Raw genomic sequence first — 15,450 nt, 5'->3', positions numbered from 1 at the left:
GTATTGCTCAAGTAGATTTTGGGTTTTATTTCTCATGGACCAGCATGGCTACCTTTCAGGGGTGTGGTGGGGGTTGGTTTATAAATTACCAAAGTTATCAATCCCCAGGTTTCTCTCTATATCCAGATATGTTATCCATCTTCTGGGTGGATAAGGCAGGTTGCAGCTCTGAGCACATTTACTAAGGAGTAATCCAATCCTTCATACACTTACCTGGGAGTAAATCCCACTGAACTCAGTATGAAAGTTCCATAGGCCGCTTGGCTCTCATCCTTAAGTCCACATTTTTATGGAAAGTTTCTCTACTTAATCCTCTGGCACTTCATAGACTTCCTTCCTGGGATTTACATAAAATGTGGGTGCTGCCTTTTGAATCACTTTGGGAAGGATCTCCTCTGTCTGTTAACTTTAAAGTAGCTTTCCTAGTTGCCATAACATCTGCAAGGAGGGAGTTGGAGTTGGGGCTTTATTTATTAAAGATCACCTCTGTACCTTCCATGATACCTGGGTTGTTCTTAGAGTTGATGAAACTTTTGGCTGTCTCAATTTCTCAATGTCCTGGAGCTGGAAGAGGCTGCCTCCACATGAAAATGACAAAGCTTGTTTAATTTGCATAAACCCTGTCTGTACAGCAAGTTGGAGAAGATATCTCCTGCATCCACCAATGAGAAGAAACATTCCTTTTTGCTAAGTGGGAAAAAAAGCCTTTATTTTATTTTATTTTATTTGAAAATAGAATACCACTGGGAAAATGTCTAAAGCATCTGTAAATTTATAATTGTATTTCACATTCTATGTATAATAAACAGATGTTAAATTCTTTGCTGAGCAACTTGAGAAGTATCACAAACAACATAAAGAGGCTATGGCCATAAGGCAGAAGAGAAACCTAGGGTTGTTGCTCATAGATGCTAAAAAGCTGAAAGACAAACTAATTCCATCACCAAAGCGCTGTTTGGAGGTAAATCTATCATTCCCTTTGATACCGAACTTGGGTGGTAGTTTCTGCTTGCTCAGGGGACTCAGGGTGTTCAGAAGTATATTCGTTTGTAAATTAAAAGAAAAAGATATTTAAAAAGGCATAAATTGCCAGATAACTTATGTATTGTGACTTCCATGATATATGGAATATTGAAGGCAGTTGACCTTTGGGTTGCTGAGAATGTCAGTTGAGGGTGAAAAAGGGTGGACGAGAGAAAATAGTAATCAGAAGAGATTTTGCAAAATTAGTAGTGACCTGTGATGAAGGTGTTATTTTTCTTGTTAAATGAAACATGCTCTCCAATTAACACATGACCCATGATGTTCATATATTACAAGCTGCATAATCTTGAATAAGGAACTCATTCATGTAAGTTTGAGCAACATCATCTCTTAATAAAACTTCTCTTCTTAAATTTTTACAATACATTTAAAGTCATCTAACTGATTTCTTTGCATTCTAGGTTATTAATGAAATGCTTCCCATAATTGCAAAGAAAAAAGTGACCGCCATTCTAGTTGAGGCAAATGATGCTAAATTTAAACTTGAGTTTTATCCAACTACAACTACAGAATACGTGTTTAGCTTGACATTCCTTGATGAAATACAAGACAGGGTATGTTCACTATACTGCTCTTACTAGATAGCATTTACCAACTTAGCAAGTACTTTTGCAGCTGTGGGAAAGAATTGCATTTTGCTTGCTTTTGGACTGCCCTTACTCCATTTTCTACCTAAATATAGATAATTTAAATTGAAAAACCTGTGATCCATTACCCTTAAGAAATAAGAATGCAGGTAGACCCTGTTGGATCAGAACAAAGGTCCATTTAGTACAACATTCTGTTTTCAGTAGAAGACATCCAATTGCTCTGGAAACCGTGCAGAGAGGGCACAGCTCCCCTCTGTGCTACCTCTGATCTCTGGCATAGAGGCAGAATGGATGTTGGCATGCATTAGTTCAGTCCCTCCCTCACACCACGGTGGAGACAAATAGGGGGTGAAGGCTGTGCACCCCAAACTTGCTGTGTAGCCTGTTGTGGCATGCATAATTTTCATTCATATCCCCACTTCCTAGATTCTAGGCCCTAGGTGGCTGAAGTAAGGGATGTCGTGCTTCCTTACCTGTGCTTTCCAATGCTGGGGCAACAGAGTGTAGTTGCTATTGCCCACTATCCAACCTAATGAGTAAATGCAATAAAAAGTAAAGATAGCCATGTTGGTCCATGAGAAAAAAAATAAAATTCACAGTTGAGGAACACCTTTATTAGGACCAACCAAAATCCCACAAAAGAATGTGCAAGCTTTTGAGTTCTCCAGAACTCTTCATCAGGCTAGGTGATACAAAAAATGGGACAGGGAAAAAAACAAAACATTCCAAAACTCAGGCCAGGTGTTGGCACTAATTGAGGTTTTTTTAGTCCCCACAAGGGGCAGGGGGCAGTGAGAGAATGTAAAGGCTAGGTGGGAAGGTTTAAACCTCCCCTACCCATGCAAGGTGATACCAGTCCTGATCGGGGCTCCACATGCTTACTTCAAGGTTAAAAAAAATTGAGAAGGTCAGCTGCAAGCTACTTACTTAACATAATATCTAGTTTACCCCTGAGTGTGACAGAACATTGGGACTTGACTTTCATATAGGTAGTACATAAAATTCCTCTATCTTTATACTGTTTAAGAGATTCTGGTGCTGACTTGGTTTTCTTCCAACATTGAACTTGGTATTTTACAACAATTTAGAATTGCCAGTGATATTAACTTTGATCAAAGATTATATATGAAAGTGTGTTTTCAAAACAAATGGAAAAATAATTTATTTCCCCACACCCCCAGATTGAAACTCTTGAAGATGAATCTAAAATAGTAACAAAGATGTATCAGCTTATTGAACTGTATACAGTACCAGCTCCTCCTGAAGATTTTGCTTTGTTTTCAAGTCTGAAACCATCCATTATTGCTGTTCGTAATGCAATTGACAAATCTGTGGGAGAAAGAGATGCCAGCATTGTTAGATTCTGTCAACTTTTAGACATAGATGTTCATGAACTAAATGAAGAAGTTAAAGATGTTAAGCACCAAGCTCAGGTACAGAAAGGATCGTTTTTTCATGTCTGTATCTTAAAGAATTAGCATTATGCATTTCTATTATTATTGTATACTAGTGATTTGGCACTACTAGCTTCCCACAGTGTCGAGCATTGAAAGCAAGGCACGTGAGCGGCCATAGCTCAGTGACAGAGTATACGCTTTGCTTGCAGAAGGTCACAAGTTCAGTCTCTGACATCTCTAATTAAAAGGATCTCTTGGGTAGCAAGTCTGTGAAAGATCTCTACCTGACAATCTGGAGAACCTGTGCCAACCAAGATAGATGGCACTGGGCTTATTGAACCAGTGGACTCAGTATAAGGCAGTTTCGTAGGTACCAGCAAGAACTCCACTAACGCCTTTGGATGTAACAGGACATATTTTGAACTGAGTAAAAGCTGAAGGGTCAGCAATATGGGCTATGCTCACAGTTTAATTCACAGAAAAGTGAAGACACAGGCAAAGGGCTCTTCAACCCCTTCTTCCCAGTGTGAATAGTAACAGGTGTTGGCAGAGTCCTTCACTTATTATGTAACTCAGCTCAATTAAACTTCTATTTGGCCATGTACTAAAGTGAGGAGTTGCCGATCTCTACTTTATAGGTAATAATAGAGAAAAATTGAGCAAAATTATTTGGTGCTCTGTGTAGCAGGGATTAAAACAGGGAGAGGGAACTCGTTGCATATGCCTTGCACTGCACAGTAGATATAGAATATATGCCCCAGTGAATTTAATTGTACTAGTTTGACATGCAGCACTTTTATTTAAACTTTTATGAAAGCTAAATATAAAAGCAAATGAGTTTTGGTGTTTAATAGGATCCTCAGATTTTGGATATAAATGCTGACCAAGACAGAGTGAGACAAGTTCTAGAAGAGATGCAAACCATTCTTGATGACCTACAGAAACGTGTATTCCAGTATAAATCCTATCAGAAGAACTTTAAGGTAATTTGTTTAGAGGTCCATGTATGCTTTATTTATATAAGTCTACAGTATGATTTGCAAAATCAAGCACATCATAAGTTATTAGTGGAGAGGTAGCGTGGTGTAGTATCGGACTAAAATTAAGAGTATTGGACTAAAATTGGGACTGGGTGCCCTTGGGCCTGTCACTGTCTTTCAGTCTAACCTATCTCACAGGGATGTTGTGAGGAAGAAATTGGGGTTTGTGGAGAGCCACATATACTGCCTTGAGCTCCTTAGATTAAGGATGAGATACAAGTGTAATAAATTAGAACTATTTCTGCATTCTCCACAGTGGTCCCATAATCAGTGGTGTGGTGGCAAAATTTGAAGTGCAGGAGCTCAACATCACAGTCCCCACAGCCATGTTCTGAAGGACAGTCCAAAAATGCGGGCAGCTGTGTTATTCCATGTCTTAAACTGGAGCCTGGTGCACTCAGGGCCACACTAACCAGATTCGAGGATACCAATATGACTCAAGTCCACTTGTGTGAAAGAATGAAAGAGTTTATTGATGGAAAATGGATGCAGAGAAAGCAAAAGCAAAGAAAGCTTTCACACGCCCTTAACTCTCAGTTCAGTCGCTCTGGTTCCCAGGGGAGTGACGGGTGCCATCCCATGGGGCTGCTTAGCTGAGCAGGTGGCATGCCTTCCCCCTCTCAGATGAGAACAGGTAGCGGGCCAATTGCTCAGGGTTTTATTGGGCTGGTCTCATCTAAATCATATCCCTGATGAATATACAGTGGTGGTGAGGAATAGATTTCAGGGATTAGACCTGATAGACAGAGTGCCTGAGGAACTATGGACGGAGGTCCGTAACATTGTTCAGGAGGCAGCAACGAAATCCATCCCAAAGAAAAAGAAATGCAAGAAAGCAAAGTGGCTGTCTGATGAGGCTTTACAAGTAGCTGAGGAAAGAAGGGAAGCGAAAAGCAAGGGAGAAAGGGGAAGATATACCCAACTGAATGCAGAGTTCCAGAGAATAGCAAGGAGAGACAAGAAGGCCTTCTTAAATGAACAATGCAAAGAAATCGAGGAAAACAACAGAATGGGAAAGACTAGAGATCTCTTCAAGAAAATTGGAGATCTCAAGGGAACGTTTTGTGCAAAGACGGGCATGATAAAGGACAAAGAAGGCAGGGACCTAACAGAAGCAGATGAGATTAAGAAGAGGTGGCAAGAATACACAGAAGAACTATACAGGAAAGATCTGAATGTCCCTGATAGCCATGATAGTGCGGTCACTGAACTTGAGCCGGACATCCTCGAGAGTGAAGTCAAGTGGGCCTTAGGAAGCATTACTAACAACAAAGCTAGCGGAGATGACAGTATTCCAGCCGAGCTATTTAAAATCCTAAAAGATGATGCTGTTAAAGTGCTGCATTCAATATGCCAACAAATCTGGAACACTCAACAATGGCCACAAGACTGGAAAAGGTCAGTTTACATTCCAATTCCAAAGAAGGGCAACGCCAAAGAGTGTTCAAACTACCACACCATTGCGCTCATTTCACATGCCAGCAAGGTGATGCTCAAAATCCTACAAGCTAGGCTTCAGCAGTATGCGAACCGAGAACTACCGGAAGTACAAGCTGGGTTTCGAAGAGGCAGAGGAACTAGAGATCAAATCGCCAACATTCGCTGCATCATGGAGAAAGCAAGAGAATTCCAGAAAAACGTCTATTTCTGCTTCATTGACTACGCTAAAGCCTTTGATTGTGTGGATCACAACAAACTGTGGCAAATTCTGAAAGTGATGGGAGTACCAGACCACCTTACCTGTCTCCTGAGAAACCTGTACGAGGGTCAAGAAGCAACAGTAAGAACCAGACATGGAACAACCGATTGGTTCAAAATTGGGAAAGGAGTACGACAAGGCTGCATATTGTCACCCTGCTTATTTAACTTATATGCAGAGTACATCATGAGAAATGCCGGGTTGGATGAATCAGAGGTCGGAATTAAGATTGCTGGGAGAATTATCAACAACCTCCGATATGCAGACGATACCACCCTAATGGCAGAAAGCGAAGAGGATCTCAAGAGCCTCTTGTTGAGGGTGAAAGAGGAGAGTGCAAAAGCTGGTTTGAAACTCCACATTAAAAAAACGAAGATCATGGCATCTGGCCCCATCACTTCCTGGCATATAGAAGGGGAAGAAATGGAAGCAGTGACAGATTTTACTTTCTTGGGCTCCAAGATCACCGCAGACGGTGACTGTAGCCATGAAATTAAAAGACGCTTGCTCCTTGGGAGGAAAGCTATGGCCAACCTAGACAGCATAGTAAGAAGCAGAGACATCACCTTGCCGACAAAGGTCCGTCTAATCAAAGCTATGGTTTTCCCAGTAGTAATGTATGGCTGTGAGAGCTGGACTATAAGGAAGGCTGAGCGCCGAAGAATTGATGCTTTCGAACTGTGGTGCTGGAGAAGACTCTTACGAGTCCCCTGGACTGCAAGGAGGTCAAATCAGTCCATCCTAAAGGAAATCAACCCTGAGTGCTCATTGGAAGGACAGATACTGAAGGTGAAGCTCCAATATTTTGGCCACCTAATGCGAAGAGAAAACTCCCTGGAAAAGACCCTGATGCTGGGAAAGACTGAAGGCAAAAGGAGAAGGGGACGGGAGAGGATGAGATGGCTAGATAGCATCACGGATGCAATGAATATGAACTTGAGCACACTCCGGGAGAGAGCGCAGGACAGGAAGGCCTGGCGTGCTATGGTCCATGGGGTCACGAAGAGTCGGACACGACTGAACGACTGAACAACAACAACAACTCATTGTTTAGTTCAAACTGTCAGAAAACACATACACACCCCTTGCTTCTTCCAAAAGGAAGAGGGGGGGCCCTTTCTCTCTTGGCAGCAAATTAAGTTTCTCACACTACACAAAGAAGCATCCCTTATCAGTTAGAAGGTACACAGTGTGAAGAGCGACTACTGGGCATTGTTTTAGCATCTGTTAGTAGCAAAAAGTGTGGCCTTCACTGTTTGTGAATACAGAAAAAATGCCAATTGCTCTAGCAAATTAGTGTACATATGCTGTTAATTACTGCATTAAATACTGCATATCTCTGGGTAAATTCACACCTGACTGCCCACCATTCTTCTGAAACTAAATCGAGTACTTTCCATATCAGCAAACCAGTTCTAGCAATTTTCATCTCCGCTAGGAGCAGGTCTTTTGTAAAGCGAATGGATCTTAATTGCCCATTCAAGATCAGGTCACTCCAAAATACTTTGTATTACAACAGCGATAGCTCACAACAATATACTGTTGCTGGGAAAACCTGTGTGCTCCCCCCCGCCTGCTCCCTCTTCCAGCTACTGTGAGGATTGCAGCTAAGCTCAGAAGGAACCCAGAAGCCTGATTTTGGGAGTGGGGGTGGGATAGTGATAGCAGATGACATCCTCCTCCCTGTAGTCAAAATGTCTGGTGCTTTGACCCTACAAGCCCTGACTCCACTGCAATGTGAAGTAAACGGCACTCTTCCAGAGGAAGTGAATTGATGTCTACAACTTGGCAACACAGTCCTTTCTGCTTTTGCAGTATAATGGCAGACAGAACAGAATTGTACTATTCTGCCTCGGTTGCCTCTCTAAGCAAGGGGAAATTCTCTTGCTACTGATCGCTCCCAATAATTCTGAAATGTTTATCAGGTCAGTTGTGGTCTCATTCCCTTTCTATGCCCTGCTGTTCTGTGACGCTTTTGGGCCATGGGAAGGCTTTCCCCTGTATTGAAGCAACTGCACTAATGATGGTTTATGCACAGAAATAATTCTCAGTAGTAGTATTGTATTAACCCTTGTTGTCACTTTTGCCTTTCTTCTTTTGCCTGCTAGTGCAATAAGTAATTGAGCTACTTTTAACAATAATATATATGGAAAATTTAAAACATCTATTCAAACATAATTCAAGCTGTGCTTTAATAGAACTCATGCACAAATTAATATGTTTGTTGACATGCTTCAGATCCAGAATGGGTCACCATGGCCCGTCTTTCTTTGGGACAATAAAGAAAATAGAGTAAATCCCTGAGAACATTTCTGGGGGCAGAACAGGTTCTATCGCCCCAACATTCAGGAGACGTTGAATAGCTTGTGAAGTAATGGCTGTTTTTGCTAGAGAGTTGGAGGCAAGGGAGGGGAGAAATCTGTCTCTGGGTGCATGGGAGATTTCGATGTGATAACCCTCCTAGGTTTTGCTGAGTACCCATTTGTCCTTGGATGAGATTTCCCATGTGGGAAGGAACCCCATATGTTTGAGCTCATATTAGCCTTCTCAGCTAATTGGTATTAACTTTCACCTGTGCTGCCATGGGATAATTCAGTCCTGTGAAAGCTGTTCTCTTCCACCCATCACACATTTTTTGTGCCCCACCATAATCTTTGCTCAAACTAGTTTGAAGGCTTTTGTAGCTCTTCAGGTTTTACCCAAGAAAAGCTAAAACTGACTCCCAGAAGCTTGACCAGTACCATCACAGACACTTATGTAGTAGTTCCCATGATTATTTTTAATTTTTCTAAAAGTATGTGAAAGTACCCATTCATCTGCTTATGTAGCCTTTTCAAAATGGGTGGCATATTGACACCACTCTCAAATGGATATTTGGCCCACTTTTGTTGAAGCCTATGTATAATTGTTAAAACACTGTATTTATTTCATATGTTTTCATTGCTATGGATATATACAAATTCATGTACATATATTAAAATGGGAAAAATAAAAAAAAATTAAAAAATTGTAGGTGCCTGCAGGCATCACATTGGGGACCCCTTCACAGGCATAATTGGAGGTGCCTTGGGGCATGTTGGGGACCCCTGGCCTAACCTACATCACAGAGTGGTTTTAAAGATAAAATGGAGGTTGGGGTGGTTGTGAGAGAACTATGTATTATGACGCCCTGAGCTCTCTGGAGGGAAAGAAGGCTATAAACGTGATAGGAAAAATGCAGTGCAAAACACCTGTAGCTTCCAGCGGAGCCCCAATATTGAAGAATTTTCTTTTTCTTTTATTTTTCACTTTGGGGGTAACATTGAGTAAACCAGAAACTGTTTGCAATCAATTTGCAATACAGTCATTTTCAGTATTCTTTTATATGGACGGGAGCAGCAGAAGCAGCTACAATTAAGATTTAGGAAAACTAAGCAAATAGGCCTTTCCCCCTAAAGTGGGGCCCTTCCTCTGTTATGTTCATGCAGGTATCAAGATGAAGCCATGCTAGTGCTACAATATGAGCAAGTTTGTTTCATTGTTCCACATAAATAACTATCTGTACATAGCTTCAAGTGCATTGCAATTTCATTTTAAAACAATGCAGAAACTATTTCACCGAAAGTAGTAATTTCCCTCCCCATTTCTCTAAAGTAAGAGCTAAATAAAAGTGCTTTTAAAATGGCCACTAATTGTAATAGTCATTAACTACGAAAACAGCTACCACTGTGGAAATAATTAGCATTTTAAAGAGACCACATAATTTTGAGGTTTATGAGTATTTGTTTTTAGTATCTTTTTTTGTGTAATATGTTCAAATTATCCATTTAAATTGTGTATGTTGTAACACTTTATTGAGAAATTTGTAAAAATGTAGTCCTTATTTCCAGAACATATCACCAAGTTAATAGATGGTTTGTTCTAAACCTCTACAAGTTAAAACAAAAGTAGAACTGAAGATACTTTGATCATCTGTATTATTGGCTTGCTTAAACATATTAACATTACATCCTTGTAATCATCAACATCATAGAGGAGGGTTTTGAAAAACGTGTCCTATTAGCAACAGGCTTAATTTGAGTTCTTGGAGTAGTGTGTGCCTTTATTTCACTATAACTGTGTTCATGCTCTTTTCACCAATGTTGAGATGGTTTGGCAGTCACATGTAATGCTAAACCATGGCTTAGAACGATGTGCACAAGCTAGGGCAGGCCCAGGCAAATACTCTGGCTCAGATGCTACCCCCTCCCTTTTCCTGCACAACCAAGGGAGGGAATTTGCTAGCATATTTTTCTACTTTAAAAGAATCCTGTCTTGTTATGTAGGAAACCAGAGATCATGGTTAAACAAATAAATAAATAATAAATAAATTATGGTTACAAAAATAACTTGATATATGTATGACAGATTGATCCACCTCTCTTCCCTACAGTCAATTCCATAGCATTTAGCAGTTGGCTATTTTCTTAAAGAACAAGCATAGTAGGTTATTTTGTAATGTACATTCTCAGAAAATGAAATTTTTCTAATTCTTTCTTCAAAGGTGGAAGTGACAAAATTTGATGCTCTAGAGGAAGTTTGTGCAGAGCTGAAATTGAAACAACTGTTATGGGATTCTCTTTGTGAATGGTCAGTACTTGAAGAAGATTGGATGGAGGTAAATTTCATGCATTATTCTTTAAATGATGTATAAACAACCTGAATGCCAATTAAGAGTATAAATATGTTTAAAATGTACAAATGTTTGGTTTTTCAGGGAAAGAAATATATGTTAAATGGCTAAATCAAAGGAAGTCATTATTTACTATTATTCTGTTGCTTCTTCCTTAGCTCATATATTACATTGGATCTGAGAAAGGAGGACAAAAAGTGGAAGTTTAAGAAGGCTTATAAAATCTCAAAAGCTGAATAGCTGAATTTCTCATGAATTGGCTTTATATATATGCGTACCTGCACAGCAGAGTTCCATGCTATCGTCTTGATAAATTAGCACTAACCCAGGAACACAAAGTTTATAGTGTACGTTTTGTGGTAAACAAGGTCCTCATCTCTTGCTTCCAAATCAGAAAGCCTGTTGTACAGACTGCATGGCTAATCAGTGTTTGTATTATTATTATTATTATTAATAATAATAATAATAATAATAATAATACCATAAACTGCATGTGTTCCTGGGTTAGTGCTAATGTATCAAGGCAATAGCATGGATCTACTGTGCAGGTGCTTAACACATACACCCTCCAAATATTATAAAGTTATTTATAAATCTGTCATGCTTTTATGGCCTCAAAGTTATGTAATATTTTTATCTTGAATAATCACACTGATATCAATACGACAATTCATTTATATCTTAATTTGTGCACCAGTTTATGCCCTATGGCTTGGATCGAGAAAAGGGGACTTTCTCTATATGGTGTGAGGAGGTGTCCAAAAGACTGGGATTGTTTCCTTGGCACCACCCAAAAGGCCAGGGATCACATGTTTCGAGTCCTGCTTCCTCTGGCTCCGCCTCCAGTTCTTTCCCTGCCTCACCCAGGACAGTAATCTCTCGAGCTTCCTCTCCTGTTTTCCACTTAAAACACCTTTTTCTGATCTCTCTTTAATTCTTTTCTTACTATTTCTTGATTCCAGGCTTCCTTCTACCCTCTGTTCCCCATCCAAATCTCTTCTTAACTTCTCATTTCTGTTCTAATGGCTCCAGTAAAGAAGGGAGCAATGGCACTGAAGAAGCCTGGAAAGAAGACGATGCACATGAGGGTCGTTAAGTCTCCTCACATAGCTTGCTAGCACTCTGCTCTCCTGACAGCCAAACTGAGCCTCGCGATTGCACTACTGCATCTGGGCAGGGCAAACACAAGCACCAGCAGCACCAGGAGGTGGATATCTCCCCAAACTCTGAAGAGGCCATGCAGCAAACAGAGCCCCGTTGCATGGCTGAACAGCTTATCGACCAAGAAGTGGTGATTTCTGAGGCCTCCAATGCTGAATACACCCCAGTGGAGGACACCACAGCTGACAGATGAGGTTTGGAGTTGACGGCGAGCGGAGATCAGAGCAGTGCCTCGGAGCAGCTGCCATTTTAAGTGGCTGGAATCCTTGCACCAATTCCAGATGGTGCCATCTTCTGCTTTTCAGGCCCACCCAGTCCTTCAGCAGCCATAGACCACTAGGTCTAATTCTTTCTTCAGGACAACACCCCCTCCTCCCCTCCCTTCGTTGAGGATCAGTTTATCCAAAAGATTAGAGCCGTGGTAGTCAGCGAACTTACTGACTAAATCCTTGATAGGTATTTCCCGAAGCAGGGGGGGTCCAAAGCTTGGTAAGCATCCAAAGTAGACCCAAAAAAGAGAGAAATGTCTCAAGATGCAAAGATTTTATTTGTGGAAAGCCCAATGTGTTTTGGCCTCTTTTTTTGCTTTTAAGGCCTTCTTCAAGGGGTTATAAAAACATCAGCAGAGACTCTTATTACAAAATATCTCCTGCTGTAATTTGCCATTTCCTGAGGCAGCCCACAGTAGGTACTTCAAGGAAGAGAGAAAAGTCATCACCACCTCCTTAGTCTTCACCTTCCTTCTCTCCACCTAGAGCCATGCCTAAATCAAAGAGGGTGAGAAAAGGACAACATGTTAAAAGGGGGAGCTCATGAGCAAGTCACTAAAAGCAACTCCACCACCTTGATTGCCACCACTCACTCCCTAGAGGAATCTGACCAAGCTTCCCCACTGCCTCACTCCCTCTTGCCCAGGGGATACCCCCTGCGCATAGGGTTAGTGATGATGAAAGCAACTCCCCTCATTCAGCTATCAAAGCAGGAGAATGGTCAGACTCTGCTCAAACTGAGCAACCTAGGATCACCTTTCTAACTCTGATAATTTCTTCCCTCTGCTCTCTAAAGTGCTGGCCACCATCATACCATCAGGTATTCCATCAGGTATCATGGTTTATTAACCACGAACAACCCATGAAGAGAACCCACGGTTTGTTGCTGGGTTGTGAACTGTGGGTTGTTTGTATTTAACAAACCATGGTTTGTTAGTGTAGCTGGGTTCACACAACACAACAACCCATGGTTCAGCAGCAACCCACACTCAACCCATACTTAACCGTGAGTATGGATTGTCATACTGTGGGAATCCACAACTGGTTTCGCACATCACAATAAGCCATGGTGGTTTATGAGCCAGGTAGGGTCAGCATGGCTTATCATGATGTCCAAACCTGTTGCGAGCGATCCAGTGTGGGTTATTTTTCTCCAACAAGCCACCACTAACATGCCTGTCAGATCATCAAGAAGAGCCATCTGACTCCTTCAAAGAGATTGATTCACCTAGGGGCACTCATAGACACAGACATGGGCTTCATTTTCTTTCCCCCAGAAGAAAATCTCAAAATTGCCCCAGGAATTCCCCTCTATCCGCCATCTCAGGGCAGTGGATCTCATGTCCCTAGCATACTTCTTGGGACTCAGGATTTCCTGCATCCAAATTCTCCCATGGACAAAATTCCACTTCCATCCTCTCTACTTGCTTACTCTTACCTTACCAGAAGGACATTGCCCTCAAATGCCACAGATTAATCCAGCTTTCCCCCATAGTTGAAACATCACTCATTTGGTGGGGAATCGTTCCAATCTCCACAAAGGGATCTCCTGAGAATAACAGTAACAACTGATGCTAGCCTAACTGCCGGGGGGCGGGGGGCACTGTGACAATTTGGTAATCCAGGGCCATTGGTCTCCTTTAGAAACCAGCCACAGCATCAACTCGCTGGAACTACGAGCAGCCTATCTAGCACTAGCCCATTTTCACCATGTCCTACAGGGGCATCACATCCTCATAAGAATGGGCAATGTGTCCATGATGGCCCACATAAACCATCAAGTGGTGTCTTGCTCCAGTTTGCTTCAAAAGGAAGCGAAGTACTTTGCCTAGACAGAGCGATCTACTCTGTTGATCTCAGCCTAACACATCAAGGGGACACTGAAAGTGATAGCAGACTATGCCAGTTGGTAACACATCAATCCAGGCAAGTGAGCCCTTATCCTCACAGTCTTTCACCAAATTCAACACCACTTGGGCTGCATGAAGCTAGACCTTTTTTCATCCCCCCAAAATTGCAAGGTACCTTGATTCTTCTCCTGCTTCTAATCCAGCAAGACGGAAGCACAGGACGTTCTCACATCATCCTGGCCCCGAGGTCTTCTGTTGCCTTTCCACCAACACCTCAAATCTTGAAGGTTCTTCGCAACATACTATCAGAGCAAGCCACAGTCAGCCTTCTGGCCCCACACTGACTGAGATGCCCGTGGTTTTCAGAAATACTACAACTGGCTCAGACAAATCCCTGGTTCCCTCCACAGCAACCAGATCTCCTCTCTCAGGGAAGCTGTTTCTCACTCAGAACCAAACTGGCTACATCTAGGAGCTTGGAAACGGAGTGGCAAATGTTCCTGAGCCTGGGTTATCCGGAACTGGTCATTAATTCTCTCCTATCTTCTAGGAAAAGATCAACAGAGTGTATCTGCGAAGCAACCTGGAGGGCTTTTTCCAGATGGTGCAAATGCAAAACAGTGGACCCTTCTATGGCAGGCTTCACCCACATTCTTTCTTTCCTCCAGGCAGGTATGGACATGGGCCTTAAGCGCAACACATTAAAGAGACAGGCATCATCTCTCTTCTCAGTCCTCCTGAGACCTGGATGCACACCAGTGGTGATGCACCCCCACTTCAAGTGCTTCTTAAGAGTCACTGTTCTTCTCAGCTCTCCAGTAGTGCACAGATTCCCATCCTGAAACCTACACACAGTCCTAAAAGCACTCACCAAGTCTTCTTTTGAATCCCTTCAAACTGTGTTGCTCAGACACCACTTCAGCCAGAAGAGTTTCTGGATTGGGGGTTCTCTCTGTCTGAGACCATCTATGTGTTCACCAACAACACAGTAATACTCAGACTTGACCTTTCCTTCATACCAAAGTAAACTCTGTGTTCACCGGTTCCAGAACTGTTCCTTCCATTCTTCTGTCAAAATCTTTCTTATCGCTCTGAGAAGCTATGGCAAAACTTTATTAATTAATTAATTACATTTATATCCTGCCTTTTTTCCTCCTTAAGGAACTCAAGGCAGTGTACATAATCCTTTCCATTTTATCCTCATAACAACAGCCCTGTGAGGTGGGTTGGGCTGAGAGTCTGTGACTGGCCCAAAGTCACCCAGTGAGCATCCATAGCCGAGTGGGGACTATAACCCAGTTCTCCTGACTCCCAGTCAACACTCTAGCCACTACACCACACTGGCTCTCTGGTAACTTAGATGTCTGCAGGGCTCTAAAAATTTACATATGTAGAACCTCACAGACTCACTATTCGTGTTTTTCCACCCAACATCAGTAGGCAAAAAGGCCTCCAAGGTCACCATAGCGTGCTGGATTAAGGCCTGCATCACATCAGCACATGATGCACAACATATTCCTAGGCCTCTACATCTCACACCACACTCCACCAGGGCCACAGCAGGCTCTGCTGCTTTTTCTACAGTTGTTCCTCTATCAGAGATCTGTAGAGCGGCTACCTGGTCTCACCTAACACTTTCATGAGACATTATAGATTGCCTTCATTTGCCTCAGCCGAAGCAGTCTTTGGCAGGAGGGTGCTGCAACAGGTGGTATCCCCACCTTGAGGTCAGCCACACTCCCTTCCTCC

The 15,450-nt window shown here is 42.1% G+C and overlaps 1 protein-coding gene across 1 annotated transcript in view; it reads left to right on the top strand.

The window, feature by feature from the left end:
• DNAH6 (dynein axonemal heavy chain 6) overlaps positions 1-15,450 on the top strand; it is a 246,436-nt gene that overhangs the window by 23,150 nt on the left and 207,836 nt on the right. Inside the window, exons 13-17 of the mRNA XM_084834830.1 lie at positions 810-961; positions 1,446-1,598; positions 2,816-3,067; positions 3,886-4,014; positions 10,293-10,406. Coding sequence (XP_084690956.1) covers positions 810-961; positions 1,446-1,598; positions 2,816-3,067; positions 3,886-4,014; positions 10,293-10,406 — 800 coding nt within the window. The remainder of the gene's footprint in view (positions 1-809; positions 962-1,445; positions 1,599-2,815; positions 3,068-3,885; positions 4,015-10,292; positions 10,407-15,450) is intronic.

The sequence above is a fragment of the Heloderma suspectum genome, chromosome 2, assembly GCF_057233095.1.
Source record: "Heloderma suspectum isolate Gila_16-S chromosome 2, 16-S_ref, whole genome shotgun sequence".
In the NCBI taxonomy this organism is placed as follows: domain Eukaryota; kingdom Metazoa; phylum Chordata; class Lepidosauria; order Squamata; family Helodermatidae; genus Heloderma; species Heloderma suspectum.
The sequence above is the reverse complement of the archived record's forward strand: the minus strand, read 5'-3'. Positions and strand labels throughout refer to the sequence as shown.